Source organism: Amia ocellicauda, chromosome 16, assembly GCF_036373705.1.
Source record: "Amia ocellicauda isolate fAmiCal2 chromosome 16, fAmiCal2.hap1, whole genome shotgun sequence".
In the NCBI taxonomy this organism is placed as follows: Eukaryota; Metazoa; Chordata; class Actinopteri; order Amiiformes; family Amiidae; genus Amia; species Amia ocellicauda.
In genome coordinates this window covers 6,733,373-6,749,888 of record NC_089865.1, presented here as the reverse complement: position 1 = coordinate 6,749,888, position 16,516 = coordinate 6,733,373, and the positions used below count along the sequence as shown (strand labels likewise).

The 16,516-nt window shown below is 37.5% G+C and overlaps 1 protein-coding gene across 1 annotated transcript; it reads left to right on the top strand.

Annotated features, from left to right (window-relative positions):
- Positions 1-942: 942 nt before the first annotated feature.
- epc2 (enhancer of polycomb 2) lies at positions 943-13,779 on the top strand. Its single transcript, XM_066687571.1, has 14 exons — positions 943-1,365; positions 3,075-3,234; positions 3,664-3,809; positions 4,120-4,326; positions 4,843-4,991; positions 5,345-5,465; positions 5,599-5,787; positions 6,737-6,826; positions 7,068-7,216; positions 7,405-7,745; positions 10,699-10,835; positions 11,312-11,471; positions 11,900-12,230; positions 12,487-13,779. Exons 1-14 carry the CDS (start codon positions 1,213-1,215, stop codon positions 12,557-12,559), a joined length of 2,406 nt encoding a protein of 801 aa, XP_066543668.1. The 5' UTR covers positions 943-1,212; the 3' UTR covers positions 12,560-13,779.
- Positions 13,780-16,516: the final 2,737 nt, after the last annotated feature.

Below are 16,516 nucleotides of genomic sequence, written 5' to 3'. Positions count from 1 at the left end.
GTTGTAATATAAATTAAAGCTTTTTCCGGGAGAATGATAACATGTTTTTCTAATTTTTCCATGCAACCCATATGACAAAATTCACCAGGGATTCAAACACCCATCAAATAAGGAAGCAATAACCTATACAGAGGGAAGGAGAATGTCTGCAAAAAGTTTGGGGGTTATTTCCACAGAGTACAGATCTGTCCACAGAGGGTGCTAATAAACCCAAATGACCCTGTTACATTTTCAGTTCAATAAGAATTATAAATCTTTCTTTACTTAGTCTCAGCTATATCACTATAGAATTAATGACGTATGTGATGCCACAAAATTAGGTCTTGTCCTGACGCTGCTATTAATTATGCTTTTACATATTGTCTTTTAAAATAAAAAAGAAATACAGTTGAAGGGGCTGCGAATCTACTTGGGGAGCGTTTATTTGTTTCAGCCACAGGTACTATATCACCTTTTCAGGTGAAGGATTCAATGCAATGTGTTCTTTGGAGTTTGAAAATGTTGTATCAACGTCATAACCATGTCCAATTAAGGTCCAATAAAGGCATTAGTAAAAAAGTATTAAAATGACTTCTATTGAGGCCGGTGAGAATGAATCATCTGCATGAACAGAACACAGACATTCCTATTTATTTACATCAATCTGTATTTCTTTATTATACTCAGCTACCGGCAGCATTCACATGCACGGTCTCCAAATATCAAATGTGAAATGCAACACTTGCACTAATAATGCACTATCAATGTGCTATTCTGTGATGTACGGTTGCACGTCGCGCAGGGCTGTGTGGCACCGGGCTGGCCGGTGGGGTTTATGTCACTAGCATGTTTGCACAGCCCTGTCGTGTGTGCCGGGCCGGGCGCGCATGTTCGCCCGTGTTGCATGTTGCATGAGCTGCGCGCGCATCGCCCCGGCCCATGTTCTCGGCTGCGTCGCGCTGGTTGTCGGGATCGCTTTGCCGCTGTGTGGAAATGTCCGCCATGTTTTCCATGGCGCAGGGAGCGGATCGACCGAGAGAAAACAAGCTTTAAAACCCGTACAACTCGACCGAAAACGGCTTCCCGCGGTGGAATTCGAGCCGGGGGGAACCCATGAGTCCGACCCCCCTGGAAAGAACCGGGTCCCTGGTGGTTTTCTACCGAGTTTTTGAGTGAATTTCGGCGGGATAGATGTTTCCTTCACGTTTCGTGTTATTGTGATAGGCGACAACAATGAGTAAACTCTCGTTCCGAGCCCGAGCGCTAGACGCCGCCAAACCTCTCCCCGTCTACCGCAACAAAGACCTCCCGGACCTCAGCGACTGCGTCTCCATCAACCGGGCCGTGCCGCAGATGCCGACGGGGATGGAGAAGGAAGAAGAATCGGTAGGCTGCTATTTTTAATATTGTATTTGTTATTATTAATTCAGTGGTAAAAGCGGGGTGTTGGAATTCCCAAAAGACTTACGCACATTTTCATACGTAACCGGCGCTTGGATTCGGTTTAGGCTGTGTGGTGTACGCAAAGAGCGGTACCAACTCTGACGTCAGGCCGCCATTTTTATACCAAATGCGCAGGTAACGCATTTGGCGTAGGCTAGTGGTTTGCTGTAGACATGAGGCAGGAGACTGAGCGTATGTGTGTTCGTGATTCCCCGGATAGTTGTTTTGAGAGATGCTTTAGCGGCTCAGTCCGATTCATCTGCCTTTGTCTTTACGTCGCGTAGTTTGCGTAAGTAAATCAGAGAGTGTTAAGAAGTTCGGTTTGCGTACGTTGCTTTTATAAACAACGGTGTATGCGCACATTCCGCCATTGATCATGTGCCGCTCATGTTGGGTCATTGGCTGCTATGCTGTGTATTGACTGCAGGGAATTGAGTTTATATTAACAGTATGTGCCACCCGATGCAAAGCCTTCTGTTACTGATAGTGTTGGCATGTTAAGTGTGACGAAAGTGTATGGATTTATTCGCCCGTACATGTGATTGTCACATTAATAAACATGTTTTTTTTTAATATTAGGTAGTGTATCGGACATTTTAAACCAGGTTCGGTAATGGGTTTGACTACGATGTGTTTTGCTTTACAGATGACAAGTGTATGATGCATGTGTATCCCCGTATTTAATTGAATAAAATACTAGATGTATGTCATAACATTAACACACTTGCAAGCATCCTCTCGTAGTAATCGCCTCCATGTTGTCAAAGCAACACATTTTTTGAATGGGATTTCTGTCACTTGAGGTCCCGCCCCTTCCGCTCTCCCATTGGCTTATAGTGCCACAGCATTTTTCACATTCATACAGAAACCCAACTGATAGGCTTTAAAACCAGTGCACACCCACCAATATGATGCAGCGAGTTGTGAGGAGTTACTTTTTGTCCAATTGACTTTTCAAGCCTGGCATAGGTATGATACATTTTGACCACTCACAATTAAAAACAGATATGAAAGCATTACAGGTTTGTGACACACATTTGCAGTTGTAAGTTGTAAAACTTCAGCTGATATTTGACCATTGTGAAATCTGTAAGTAAAAGTAAACTGTTGATTGTGCCAAATCGCTTGCAAATCTGAATTCTCCTAAAAGGAAATCTATGATCCCAAAGATGACTTGGTTTGTAAAATCTATGTTATTGCTTCCTGTCTTACAAAACAAACAGAATTTTTACATGGACATTTGTTTATACATATACCTTAAGTGGGGGGATTAATCCACATTTTAATAAGCTATGTATTTGACTGAAAGGATCCATATAAATGTAGTGTCTTTGATTGTTTATTGCACACCCAGAGAATGTTCTGTTCACTTTTTGGAGAAGACTAAATGCTACAAGTTTGTTTTAAAATAATTTGAATATGAAGTATAGCATTGGTACATTATATACCAATTTAATTTAGCCTCTTCCTAAATTTCTAAGGAAGGTTTCCCATCAGAAGCAATTTAGACTTTCTTTATAGACTTATGCTTGAATCCATTAAACATACTGAAGATTGGCTCCTATAAAGCCAGACCTAGAAGTTACTGGTTTAGTTGTAGTTGATCGTCGACATTCAGTTGTTGAATGATCATTCCCTTTTTTTTTTTTTAGGAACACCATCTACAGCGAGCCATTTCAGCACAGCAGGTTTTCAGGGAGAAGAAAGAAAGCATGGTTATCCCAGTTCCAGAAGCAGAAAGCAACATCACTTACTATGATCGCCTGTACAAAGGAGAGTTCAAAATCCCTAAACAACTTATTCATATTCAACGTAAGTCTCCTTTTATATTACTGGTAGTCTAACCTCAAGCCCTCATTTCTGTGCTTCATAATTATTTTCACAGTGGTGCTAGAACCACTATTGATTGTTTATATTGATTGTCATTCTGTTATAGTGCAGAGATATACTACCACAAATAAAATAATTGTGCCGATACATTTTTCACACTCCTATGTTAGCATACAAGATAATTTTGCCACCAGTGAATGCTTCTAGGCCTTCAACACAAATTAATCAATACATCCTGATTAACGGTAACTTATATAAGTAGGGAAATGCAGTGTTTCTCAGTTGTTTTTCTTCTGTTTAAAATAGGAGATATTCAGTGTGTAGAAATTGACTTTGGTATGCATTTAATCAAGATGAGAGATTTCTGCAAGTCAAGTGTTCCAAAATAACTTAAAAAAATGTCTCTTTCAGCATTCAGTCTTGATAACGAGCAGCCGGATTATGACATGGATTCTGAAGATGAAACCTTGCTCAACAGGTTGAACCGAAAGATGGAAATTAAGCCTATCCAATTTGAAACCATGGTAGACAGGTTGGAGAAAGCAAGTGCAAATCAGGTATTTATAGCATAGTAGTTCAATGTTGGGGTTTTGTTATTTTTATTTTTTTCTTAATTTGAATCCCAGAAATGAATCTGGAGATAGCACATGACCCATGATTTGAATATGCATAGTGAGATTTTTTCCTATGCATTTCTTTTGAAAATTAATTCTGAATAGGCAATACTAGGGCATAACTGGTATATATTCTCCATTGCTGTGTAATAGTCTTAGTTGCTGACTATTATATAGTTGCTCTTCATGTATTTTACGTAACATGGGAACTGTTTGGTTCAGTTTTAATGCCATAACTTCCCTTGTTTTGTAGCTTGTAACTCTTCAAGAAGCCAAACTGCTGCTAAATGAAGATGACTATCTTCTCAAGTCGGTTTATGACTACTGGGTGAGAAAAAGAAAGAACTGCAGAGGGCCCTCCCTCATCCCCCAGATTAAACAGGAAAAGAGGGATGGCTCTACCAATAATGATCCCTATGTGGCCTTCCGAAGGAGGACAGAGAAGATGCAGACGAGGAAAGTAAGTACCTTTGTGGCGATTGTTCACTTCTTTAGTCAGGATTGATCAAAGTTCTCTCTTCTCACTCATCATTGTTTCAAATGTGAGAACCGCACTGCAGTAGAGCTTACTGTAGAGCTACATCGAGAATGTGCACTTGTCCATTGTTGAGTATATGTGCAACAGGCTTACTACACATACAAATATGTAGGCCTTTAACACTGAATAAATGGTAAAATCTGTTCTATGCATTGTGCATGGTACTCAAATACAGACCTTGAGTTAATTGTTGCTGATTTTCATGTTCAGTTACTAGAATGTCTTAATAAAATATGCAAAACCTATTTACTGTTTTACATTTTTGTGTAAAATCTGTTTTTGGTTGTTCTAAGGCTTAAACATCAGTATTTTAATATTTAAACACATTCATGAATACTAGAGTATATCTCATGGGGTAGTTTGTTTTAATCTTCAGCAGTCCTGTTTTCTGAACTTATACAATGTAATCTTACAAAGCATATGTGTGTTCGTCTCTAGAATCGTAAGAATGACGAAGCCTCTTATGAGAAGATGTTAAAGCTGAGGAGGGAGTTCAGCAGGACAGTAACGATTCTAGAAATGATCAAGAGACGAGAAAAATCCAAACGGGAGTTGCTTCATCTTACCTTGGAAGTGGTGGAGAAAAGGTAAACCTTTTTTTTTTTCGTTATCTTTAAGAAAAATATGCCTATCCAATTTCATAAAGCTTGATTTGATGTCATTTTTAGTGTTAATAAATGCATATTTTCCATTAGCGTTGTCTGGTAGATGAAAATGAGTGTGTTGTGTGCAAGACACCTTGTGATTTGTAAGGGTTGATAATTTTCCATTCATTCAGAACAACAATGATTTAATAATTTTTCAAGATAATACACGAATAAAAGCTGTAAGTGTTAGTTAAGCATTACATTATTAATTTCCTTTCTTGTACTTACACAATATTTTTAATAACTTTATAGGGACAGAATCATTAATTATCTGAGCCTTCCTTTTTATATAGATACCAGCTTGGTGACTTTGGAGGTGAAATTCTGAATGAAGTGAAAGTTCCCAGGGCAGAGAACACCCCTATACTTCTACACAATGGGAATCATCACAAAGCTTCAGAAAGTAAAATAAAGGTATTTTTAGTTTTCTTGTTAACATTTATTTTGTTCCAAGTATAACCTGAAAAACTAAGCTCCACTTTGGATTTATTGATAATTTACTCTTATGTAGTTTTTTTCAATTTTCTAAAATGTATCCTTTTCACAGCATCCCCACCACATCTCAATCAAGGATGATTCTCATTTCGACTTTGTTCGGCCAAGGAAGAAATACCCGAAGAAACCGAAACTGGACATATTACACCAGCAGTCCCATGCAGAGCATCAGCCTGCCATTAATAAGTGTGACATCAAACAGTATGACTTCCACAGTTCGGGTGACGAGGAGTACCCCCAGGTAAAGTGCTTTATAAATGTATGTATGTTTTTTAATTTAAATCGTGGGCCATGCTATTTGTGAATTAGAGTAACAAAACCAATACATTCGACACTAAATGTAGCATTCAAATTGTTAATTACTGAAATAATGGTACTGTATTTTTCTAGGTCAGAGGTAGAGTTCCCTGTAAAGTTAGGCTTTCATTAAAGTTAGGATTGCTTCTGTATTGAATTCATTCAAATGGGTGTAGATTTATGTGGGCCTACCTTGAGATTTTAGTGTTGAGTTCAGGATTTTGTCCTGACCTACAATGGGCTAGGTCACCTGTTGAGGTAATAATTGTTTATAGTGTCAGGTCTCTCCTTTTGGTAATGCAATATCACAGTTTGAAAGATTCAAATATTATTTGGTTTTAGGCGGTTTATAGGCCATATCTTTTTTTAGCTGAAGATTTCAATTTTTAAGAAATTTATGATAAATATAATCTGTAATTTAAATGTAGGAATGTACTTAGTCACATTTAGAGTTAGAGCATTATTTTGCATCAATTTATCAAGAGTTTACAGAATGTTAAAGTTTAGTGATCAGAGTGTTTTTGTTAAGGTCAGAGTCCCAAGAATGCTTGGGCTTCCATTAAGATTACACTTGGTTTTCTGCTGAGCCAACTAAGCTACAGACGTTTATATGGACCTACCATCACATTTTGATTTTGCCACATTGGTCTTTATTTAATTATGCCAGAAACTTGTTTCCTTTAAATAGTTTATTCTTTTATATATTTTTGGTTGTGATTTTTCAAATTCTGCAGCATCCTGTTCACATCATACCAATGTGCAGTGGCATACTGTTTGGGAAACGCTGATCAATATACAAGTTGAAATTGATGTGGTTTCTTTAATGTTTCCATCTGGCCTCCTCATTTAAGCAGTGTGTGTGAGTAATCCTTCTGAAATGTAACTTTCTTAAGGTGCAGTCTCCAACATCGGACCCAGATGAGGAGAATGATCCAGATGGACCTTTTGCTTTCAGAAGAAAAGCCGGATGCTTGTACCATTCGGTAATTAGTGTTTAATTGAATGGAGGGTGGCAGGCATGTCGGAGTACTCCTGTTACATCAAATCAATCAAATGATATGCACATGGCTATACAATGTCCCTTCCTTTGTCTTAGCTGTTGCTTAAAAGTAATTATCCATTGATATTTAGCAAATGAGATGCATTCCAAATGTTTGATCCATGCAGACGAGGAAGACTTGTCTGATTTAATCCTAACAGAATATTAAATATATTATTTTGCAGCCTCATTTGGACCAAACGAACAGTCTCCTTTGGGAACATCCTGAACTTGCAGGCATGGAGGAGCTGCGTTACAGGCACTGTCTCACAACCCTCATGGTCCCCAGGAGATGTATAGGGCTCTCGCGGCGGCGGATTGGACGAGGGGGCAGGTATGGACACGGAGGTTAATTTTTGCTAGTATAGTGCAGTAACTTTACTGAAAATGCAGAGTTGAACTGAATTTGTTAGTTAATTTACTAATACATTATTTCCTAACATTAAAGTACAGTATTTCATCATTTCACATCTTTTTATTCTCTTCTAAATGTCTTTAATTTTCTCCCTCCTGCTCTTACAGGGTTATTATGGACCGAGCGTCTTCTGAACATGACCATTTACTAAAGCAGTTGGACCCAGAAGTGTTTACATCCGTTTCCAGTTGCACCGCCTCGGACTATACAAACACTTCCTCATGGACCAATGCTTCCAAAACACGTTCTGGGAATGCTAGCTCACTCGAAGAAATTTTAAGCAATATTAAAATGTGCCGGTGGCGGTGTTTTCGGCCGCAGTCGACACAGATTAAGGACAGCGGAGATAATGGCAGTACCTCGAAGAAATTGGGACAGGCTGTGAATAATCGAAGGCTAACCGGAGCCTCCGTTGCACTGTTGAACTCTTGCAAGAATGGGATTTCAGGTAAGTACAGTACCAATTTGCTTTGTTTTCAGAATCTGAATATATGCTCGGTAGTTTCTGTATGTTTTGTATTTGATCTTAAATTCATGCTGCCTAGGTTCAAAGATTTTGTATCGGGAGGTAGAACTAGTGAAATCTCAGAATACACTTGGTAGGGTTCATTGGTTTGTACCTTTTTAGTATGCATTAGCACAGATAAGATTCTGTGGTGGGCTCTCACCGAAGAACTGCATTAACATGTACCATATGTCGTTAACACTTTATTAATCTTAGAAAATGTACTTCATTTTGTTAGCATTTAAGCTCTGAGAAATAAAGCCACGTTCTGCTAGTAATCAGAGGTACAATCAATATAAAACTGTTGCAGTAATTGTAAAGAGTGTGGAAGTAGTTTTATAACTGAATTATTATTATTATACCCAGCTTCCAGTGTGTAGACTAGAAGAACATATCAAACGTGGGGTACATTCCGTGCCTTTATATTTTTTAGCTTATTTTTTAAATTCATGCATTATTAAGAAATCTTAACCAGCTCCCAGGCCCCAATTGTTTTTGTTTTTTAATGGCATTGCTGCAGCAACCAGAGGGAGTACTGATAGATGGTTAACATGCATGTGAAAAAAATGCTTCAAACAAAATAAAAGATTGAAGTTGAACTTTTGCATACAGAGCCTGCAAGGAGTTTTCTGTTGTGAATGCATTTTAGGTGGCTTTTTATTTTATGATTGAGTAGTATTTTCTTGTAAAGGGAAGGAATTGTCTGAATTGTTTTGAGATCTAGTACTCATGGAATATGCAACATGACATAAAAGCTTTTTAGCAACCCTGATTACAACGATTTCATTGCAATTCTCCAACACCCATAGCTGCCCACAATTGATGTGGATAGGTGTCCTTTCCATCCTGTGATGTGTGTTCTCACCATTACTTTATTTAAGCACAGTTAACATTCTTTGGTCAGTGATTCATGGACTCTATAAAACACGAAAGACTCTGTGTTCTCCTAGACCATGTTTTAAGGCGATTGCCCATAAGACTGAAAGATTATTTTGTGTGTGTGTGTTTTTTAGCTTTTCAAAAGTTTTTCTCTAGTGGCATATTTTGTATTGGGAAGATTATTGTGAAAAATGTGGCCTAAAAGTGTTTTCCCATGTACTAATTAGATAATATAAGGAACTTTAGCACGATTTAATATAATTTCTTGCGATTTAGGCCTAGACCAAATACCTGCAAATGGAAAGTGTAAAGCTGTACCCTACCTTATCTATACATATGGTACAAAGTGGCTTCAGACAATAAACTAAACTACTATTGGGTTTGTGAGTAGGGCAACATTTTGATCTGGTCCAGGTTTTAGTTGACAATAGTATGACAATACTGTGGTCAAGTGCAGTAAAATGCATGTCATTTTTATGTGTACAGAAATAGTGTACATGTTAGTTGTACTTCAACAAACGTTTAGTGGATTTCTGCACAATTCCATGATTTTTGTGTTTGTATCTACTCAGCCAACTCTGTTCAGAATGAATGAAGGCATGGTTGTTTCAACTTAAACTTCTAACCTGATATCTATCTCTATGTATCTATGTATCTATGTATCTATGTATCTATCTATCTATCTATCTATCTATCTATCTATCATATATATATCAATTGAAGAGTTACCACCTTTTATGCAAAAAAGTACCTTATGCATTTAGTTGGCATACATAATGACAATCCATGGCTCATTGTTTTGGAACTCAAATATTAATAGTTCAGTTGTGATTTGAATTGTACTGACACAGATAACCATTGAACTGCTGAAATTTCATCTAGGATCTGTACTGGTGTTTTTACTGGATGCTTGTCTATAAATTGATAGTTGCATCTCTCAGATTCTAAACTGAGGTGAGAGAGATGAGGCCAGAGCTGCCTCCAGGTGTCTAAGTTTGTAATGGGCTTTGGTGACACTAGACTCGTATGGCTGGAGTATGTCGGGCTTTGCACAGTTTTTCCGTAATATTAAAAATAAATCACTAGTCATTAATATACATAGAAACACAGTCATGTGTGGCTACTGTCTTGTTGATATGAGGTGGGCAATATTATACCTTTTAGTTTTACCACACTAACTAAAGCCAAGAAAAAAATCAGACCTTGCACTTTAACTTTGTAAGTAGTTAAATTTACAGAAAACAATGCATGTTAATCAGTCAGACAAGAAAATGTAGTTGGAAATAGTACATCAAACGCCTCTTATTAGGGATGAGTCAGATCTGTATTTAAGATTCCAGATACTGTACATAACCAAGCATTTAGAGTTGTCCCAGAGTGCTCTGTGTTAACCATGGTACTTATGAGATAGAGGTAAATCTATTGTACCCAGACATTTTGTTAATGGAAAGGACTATTCTTCGCCATATAGGGGCCATTATAGCTCAATCTTTTGCCTTTTATTCAGTAGACATACAAGAACAAACCTCTGCGTTTAGCCCCACACTCAAAGATGCAAGGCCATCAAAACACACACACACACACACACACACACACACACGCACAGAACGGGACTAAAACGAAGTAAAACCAAACCTTTTTTATCACACTAATATCTGTTTATAAGATTATGGAAAAGCTAAATCATGGACACTGAACATTTAATTTACTATGCTCTTTCTACTGGATTTCTCCTGCTTATTGAAGCATTACATGTTTTAATTGGGTGAGTTACAGTCAAGATGCAAGAAGTGTGAAGTAACAGACTATACGATGAAAACAATAAGTGTACAGCTGTGATCTGTCAGTCTCTATAGAATCCACAGAGCAGAGATTGGCAGGTGAAGAATATCAATAGCATGGTTCATTTTGGTTATTGTCAACTGAAGTAGTTTCCTCAGTGGCTTGAATTCAGTTTTCAGTCCCTTTACAAGGAGTTTATTGGTTTGTGACCTCTCTGCTTGTGGCTTCTGTCTAGTTTCAGGAGGCATCACAGAAGAACAGTTCCAGACCCATCAGCAGCAACTTGTTCAGATGCAGAAACAGCAGCTGGCACAACTGCAACAGAAACAGCAATCCCAGCATTCCTCACTCCCGGAACATCAACATGCACAGGTACGTCAGCATCTTCTTTTTCATCGTTTTTAAAAAGCCAAACGTTCTGAATGAAATTATTTAGAGCACAGGATTATACTTTGTTTTTAATTTTACCTTAGACTGACTGTAATTTTATTTGTGCGGTTCAGTCTGACTTTTTAAAGTCATTGTCAGCAGTCCTCAAAGCTCCTGTATGTCTGACCTCCTTTTTCAGCTACTATAAATACCCTTTGTTCAGTCATATTTCTTGCATCTTTTCTCTGAAGTGATTTTCCTGATAGGTGCTTAAAAAGGCTTGTCTGTTACTTAGACTTAGCTCCTTATGGGCACTGTATATTGGCCATAGTTTTCTCAGTTTCCAGTGCAAAACAACCCTTGCTGGAATTCTTACAACAGTCTATTATCTCTGGTTGCCTGCTCTGAGGATTTGCAGATTAAAAATGCTGTTGATGTAAAAACCTAGTTGGTGTGATGTTTGATTTTATATTTTATAGGTATCTGGCGCTTCAGACTGCACATCAAAGACTCTCGATTCAGCTCGTGCCCATTTTGCTGCATCAGCTGTGGTCAGCGCCCCCGGTCCAGCCCGCAGTGAGGCCAATAAAGACAACAGAACTAACAGCATCAATGTCAATGGTGTTGTCCAAACTTCAGGTGATTTGTAAATTGCCTAGCTAATGCTTTTATAAGGATATTGATCATATTAATTTACACGTTATATGAGTCCTCATTGATCATGTGGTGGTCTTGAAACCTCCTAATAATAACCAATGGTGTTAACAATTGTCCAGCTTTTGTGTGGTTTGAAAAACAGCGCTCAGTTTTTGTGCTGTGTGGATTGTCAATTAGAATCATAGATTGATTCCAGAAGTTGTGAATTGAAAGTACTCTGGGGTATTTATCACCAGATTGTTGGGAAGTTTTTTTTATTTGGTGAGCTTTTTATGAAGGACCTGGTTCTAGTGGGTCTACTAAAATTAATAAGCTGTTTCCCCCCCCAGTTTTCTTACAATTTTTACAAAACAAATTGTCAAAAGCTTTCACTATTTGTTTCTGATTTTAAGTGTTTGTTTTTTGTCCAGGGACCTCTAAAACTCTTCATTCCACCAGCACAACCTTGACCACCACTCCAGCAATCTCCCCCGTACAGCTGTTAAGGACTGTCCCCAAAACCACCAACCACCTCATCCCAGCATTGTGCACAAGTACCCCCCAGTCTTTGCCAGGCAACAATTCCTGCCTGGCGACTGCAGTTCACCTGAACAATGTCAGTGTTGTCTCCCCCGTGAATGTGCACCTGAGCACAAGGACTTCTGCACCCTCGCCATCTGCCTTAAAGCTTGCCACTGTGGCCACCAACCTAGACCGGGTGCCCAAGGTGACACCCAGCAGTGCCATCAGCAGCATAGCAAGGTACATCAAATGACTGATTTATATTAGTTCTGGAACATTGACATTCTCTGGTAACTTTCGATTAGTTATCGCCACGTTTTCTTGCGATTGTTTCATATTGTGTTGGGTAATTTAATAATTTATTACAGTTTCATTCAGAAATCTGTCATCTCTCAATATTTTCACATTCTTTTTGATGATGCATTTTCATATCCTGATTAAACTTAGCCTTAATGTTTGAAACATGTTTTCATCCTTATTTTGTTTTTGTTTTTAGGGAGAATCACGAGCCCGAAAGACTTGCTTTAAATGGGATTTCGGAGACCACAGTGGCAATGGAAGTCACATAGCCCACCCCATTTGGACTTATACCTGTGAAAAATAGTGTGACATACATGTCCCAGAATTAATGCAAACTGTGCCCTCTATAATTGTGGGGGGTGCTTTACATGGACCTATGTGGAATTTTCAGCATATCAAAATATTAAGTTAATTTGTCAATATATAAATGTACATTTTGTAAAATTGGGAAGATCACTACCTTGTAAAATAGTATATTTGTATCATTAGTATGTTATTTCTGTTACTTGAATTCTAGATATTTGTCATCATGCTTTTGCACTTGAAAATGCAACTGAATGGAGAGGAAAAAAAATGTGCAACAGTTTGTTTTGGGATCATGAGCATGAAAACGGATCCTACGTCACTTGTTTTAACTATTTATTTTGCAATGTTTACATTTTGTATCTTGTACAAATAAATCAGATTTTGTGTCTACAAAAAATATTGAGATTCGCATAGTTAGCATATAAAGTTCTTGTACTTTTTTTCTAAAAAAAAAAAATGTAATATTCACTTGATTCATTTGGTTTCACAAATTGAATAGATGGTCTTTTGGTAACCAGTTTAGTGGCATTTTTCATGAAGACAAGTATTTTCTATTACTTTGAAAGGGGTAATGGGGATGAATTTCCTTTTTTAAACTTTTTTTTGGATGTTGTAAAAGTCACAGTGATATGGTTTTCAATGTAAAACAAGCTGTTGTATCCATAGGACCTATTTATTTAAAATTTTAACAAATTTATGCATTCTACACTCATTCTGCAAATGTAAAAAAGCAACAAAATAACTTTTTAATATGTTTGCATTTTTAAACTTAAGGTCAAGCCAATAAATCTCCCACAGTTATGGGTAGTTGTATCTGTTGGGTATCTTTAGTAATCTTACTGATTATTGGAGACCTATCACATCATCCCTGGGGGAGGGTGGGTGGGTGGGGGGGAGGGAGGGAACACTTCAAGACTGGTCATCCTTTGAGATTTTTTATTTTTATTTTATTTTGTATTGTTTCCTGTGGCCACAAGGCAAGTAACAGATGAGGAGAAACATGTCTGATGATAAGCGCTAGGCCTTCCTTAACATAGTGTAGTGAATTCCTGTACAAAAAACAAAATATATAGAAATATTTAGATGACTATTAGTTTATGCAGTACTTCAGACAAATTTTCCCTGTTACTTGTACTTGGATACATTTAAAAATGCAGGGAAATAAAAAAATATATACATATCATTTTTTAGTTTTGATGTCTTTTTTTTCACTCTGAAAAAAGGGATTTCCGGTTGTCCTTATACTTTTGTTTATATGTAGGTTCATGCACTTGTATCAGATTTAAGTTACAAAATTGTTTTATCAGTACAGATAAGCTGGACTCTTGCTGTTGAGTGCATTAGCTTTCATTTTGGTAAATCATACTTTGTGCTCAAACAATTATGCAATCTACCAGTTCACAAAAAATGTAAGTTATTCTAAATAGTTTGACTTTGGGAACCTAATAATATCCTAATAGTACCCTGGATCATTACAGCTGTTGGCCTGCCAACTCATCCATGTAAACTGGATAAGTCTTCAAGTAGTTTTGAGGGTTTTCGTCTTATAATTAAGTTGCATTGAATGCCATTGTCTATATTAATATTATGGCCAACTGATGTTACTGTGGAAAAAGGTAGCTAGTTTAATTTGCTGCCACCTAGTGTTTTTAATTCCAGTACTATAACATACACAATATAGTGTCTCATTTTAGAATCTCAAACTATATTTTTACAATTTATGTAATTGAAATGATGTAGTTCAAAATAGTAAACATGCAAGAGATTCATGGAAAAACAATGTCTCACATTAATTACAGTGACTCAGTTAGTGCTAGATCAATAGAAAGGATGTCTTAAAATTTTACATATGAAAATAAAGCCAGCTCTTTAGTGGGCTACCCTGACTTTTCACTCCAACAATTCAGAAATAAAGATAATCTAAACAATTGTTATTCAAGTCTTTTAGTGTGTTAATTGCATATTTTAAACGGTCACAATCCAATAGTTTACCTTTTCATTGTCTGACATTAAACATTAAATACATTGATTATAATGCCTTGCTATTTAACCAGTAGATGGCACTCATACATAGACCTCTTTCAACTAAACCCCAGATCCTGTAACTAATACTAATAAGGTATGGACTGCTGGGAAGCCACAATAAGCATTATATCTGAAAATAAACTGCATGTTTACTAGGCAGAATGGGCCACAACATAAATCCCATCTTCCTTAATTTCTTAAATCTACCAGCTTGTGAAGATGTGTTTACCACAGAAATATAAATCTTTAAATTATGTTAAATGGTGTGTCTGGTGTGACCTTTACTTTTGGTCAGGATGGAAGAGTTCTTGCTAAAGGTGATTGGAGTCTGGGGGACCCTGATGAAGAGGGGCTGAATTACAAAAGTTTAAAGGTAAGTACTCCTAATGCTATGTGCATAAAAGTCTTGGATTTGGGTAAAGCAGAAAATACAAGATTTAAAATGTCTGCAATGTGACAAATCAATGCCAACCGGCAGCGGCCTGGCTCCCAACCGTTTGTGTCTAGTTTTCAAGGTACCAATTATATGTAATAAATACATGTTTTCATTGATAACAGCATTCAGAGATTGCAAGCAAAAGATAATGACAATATCATGCCAATGATTCAAAAAGCAAACCTAATCAATCCGTCATACTGTACATATAATAATGGGTGATTAATTGAAGTCAATTTAAAAATGGATTTCAGTAACACCTTCAAGAAGCACATTGTTTATTAATGATACATCCTATCCTAAAGTGGTAGAAGGCGGTTTAAAAGTGTCATAAGGGATCTAGAAATGTAATATGAAATCATGGACCAAATATTACACATTTGTCCCCTAAGAGTAAAATGTGGTTGTGTGACTATGGTAAGAAGTGTAGTGTACCATGGTGTTACAGTGTTTTGTTAAAATTGGGGTAAGATCATGATCAAATCTTGGAAAAATACGGTAAAACCCATAGTAAAAACATGGTAAAGTACAGTATACCATGGTATAATATGGTAAAGTGTACTGTGGTGTAGCATGGCACAAATATGCTAAAGTATAGTATACACGCAAATGTGCCAAAGACTGCACTCCTGTCCCGTACAAACTCATACCCGTCCGCTACCACACGCCATTAGCAAAACCCAGATTTAAGATGTAGGTAAATATTTAGTCCAAAGTCAAATATTCGGTTTTTAAAACAGAGATTTTGCATTTATTTAATTATTTATTTTAAAAATGCAATATGTATAAATATGTATAAAATATTATTTCATCTTGGAAAATATGGAAAAAGACATGCGGAAAAAAAAAGTGAATAACGTAAAGGCATCACTCTCGTATACGTGAAAGAACAACACGTCAGGGGGGTTATAACACAATTGTTCCAAAAGCGGAGGTGTTCATAGTAATATTTGTGTGCACGCCATGTATAATGTTGTTGTTGATGTGATTTGAATTACGTTTTCTTTGCTCTTCTGTACATTGTGTAGAGTGGCAACACAATAGGACTTCTACTAATAAATACACAATTATACAACAACAATAAACACACTATTGTGTAGCTTAGGCCCATACAAGACACATTTAGTTTGCTTTTTTCAAATGCCCACATTTCAATACATGGAATGGAAAATCATCAGTGTTCCAGAACATTAAACTCGCGTTCCAGCGCAGATGTCCGCAGTTGTGCGCAGATCTGCAGAATCCCGCCGATCCCATTGGTGCAGCAGCCCAGATCCGCGCACAACTGCGAACACCTATACTACACGTATGTGCGGAAAACGCACGCATAGGAGAACTACGGTCCCCAGAAACCCCCGGGTCCTCTCGCGGTTTTGAGCGGCGGAGGGCGGGTGACGTAATGCGGCGCAGCTGCAGCCCGGGGGGCGAGGGAGCAGCGGGCGCAGCGGGGAGAGCGGCT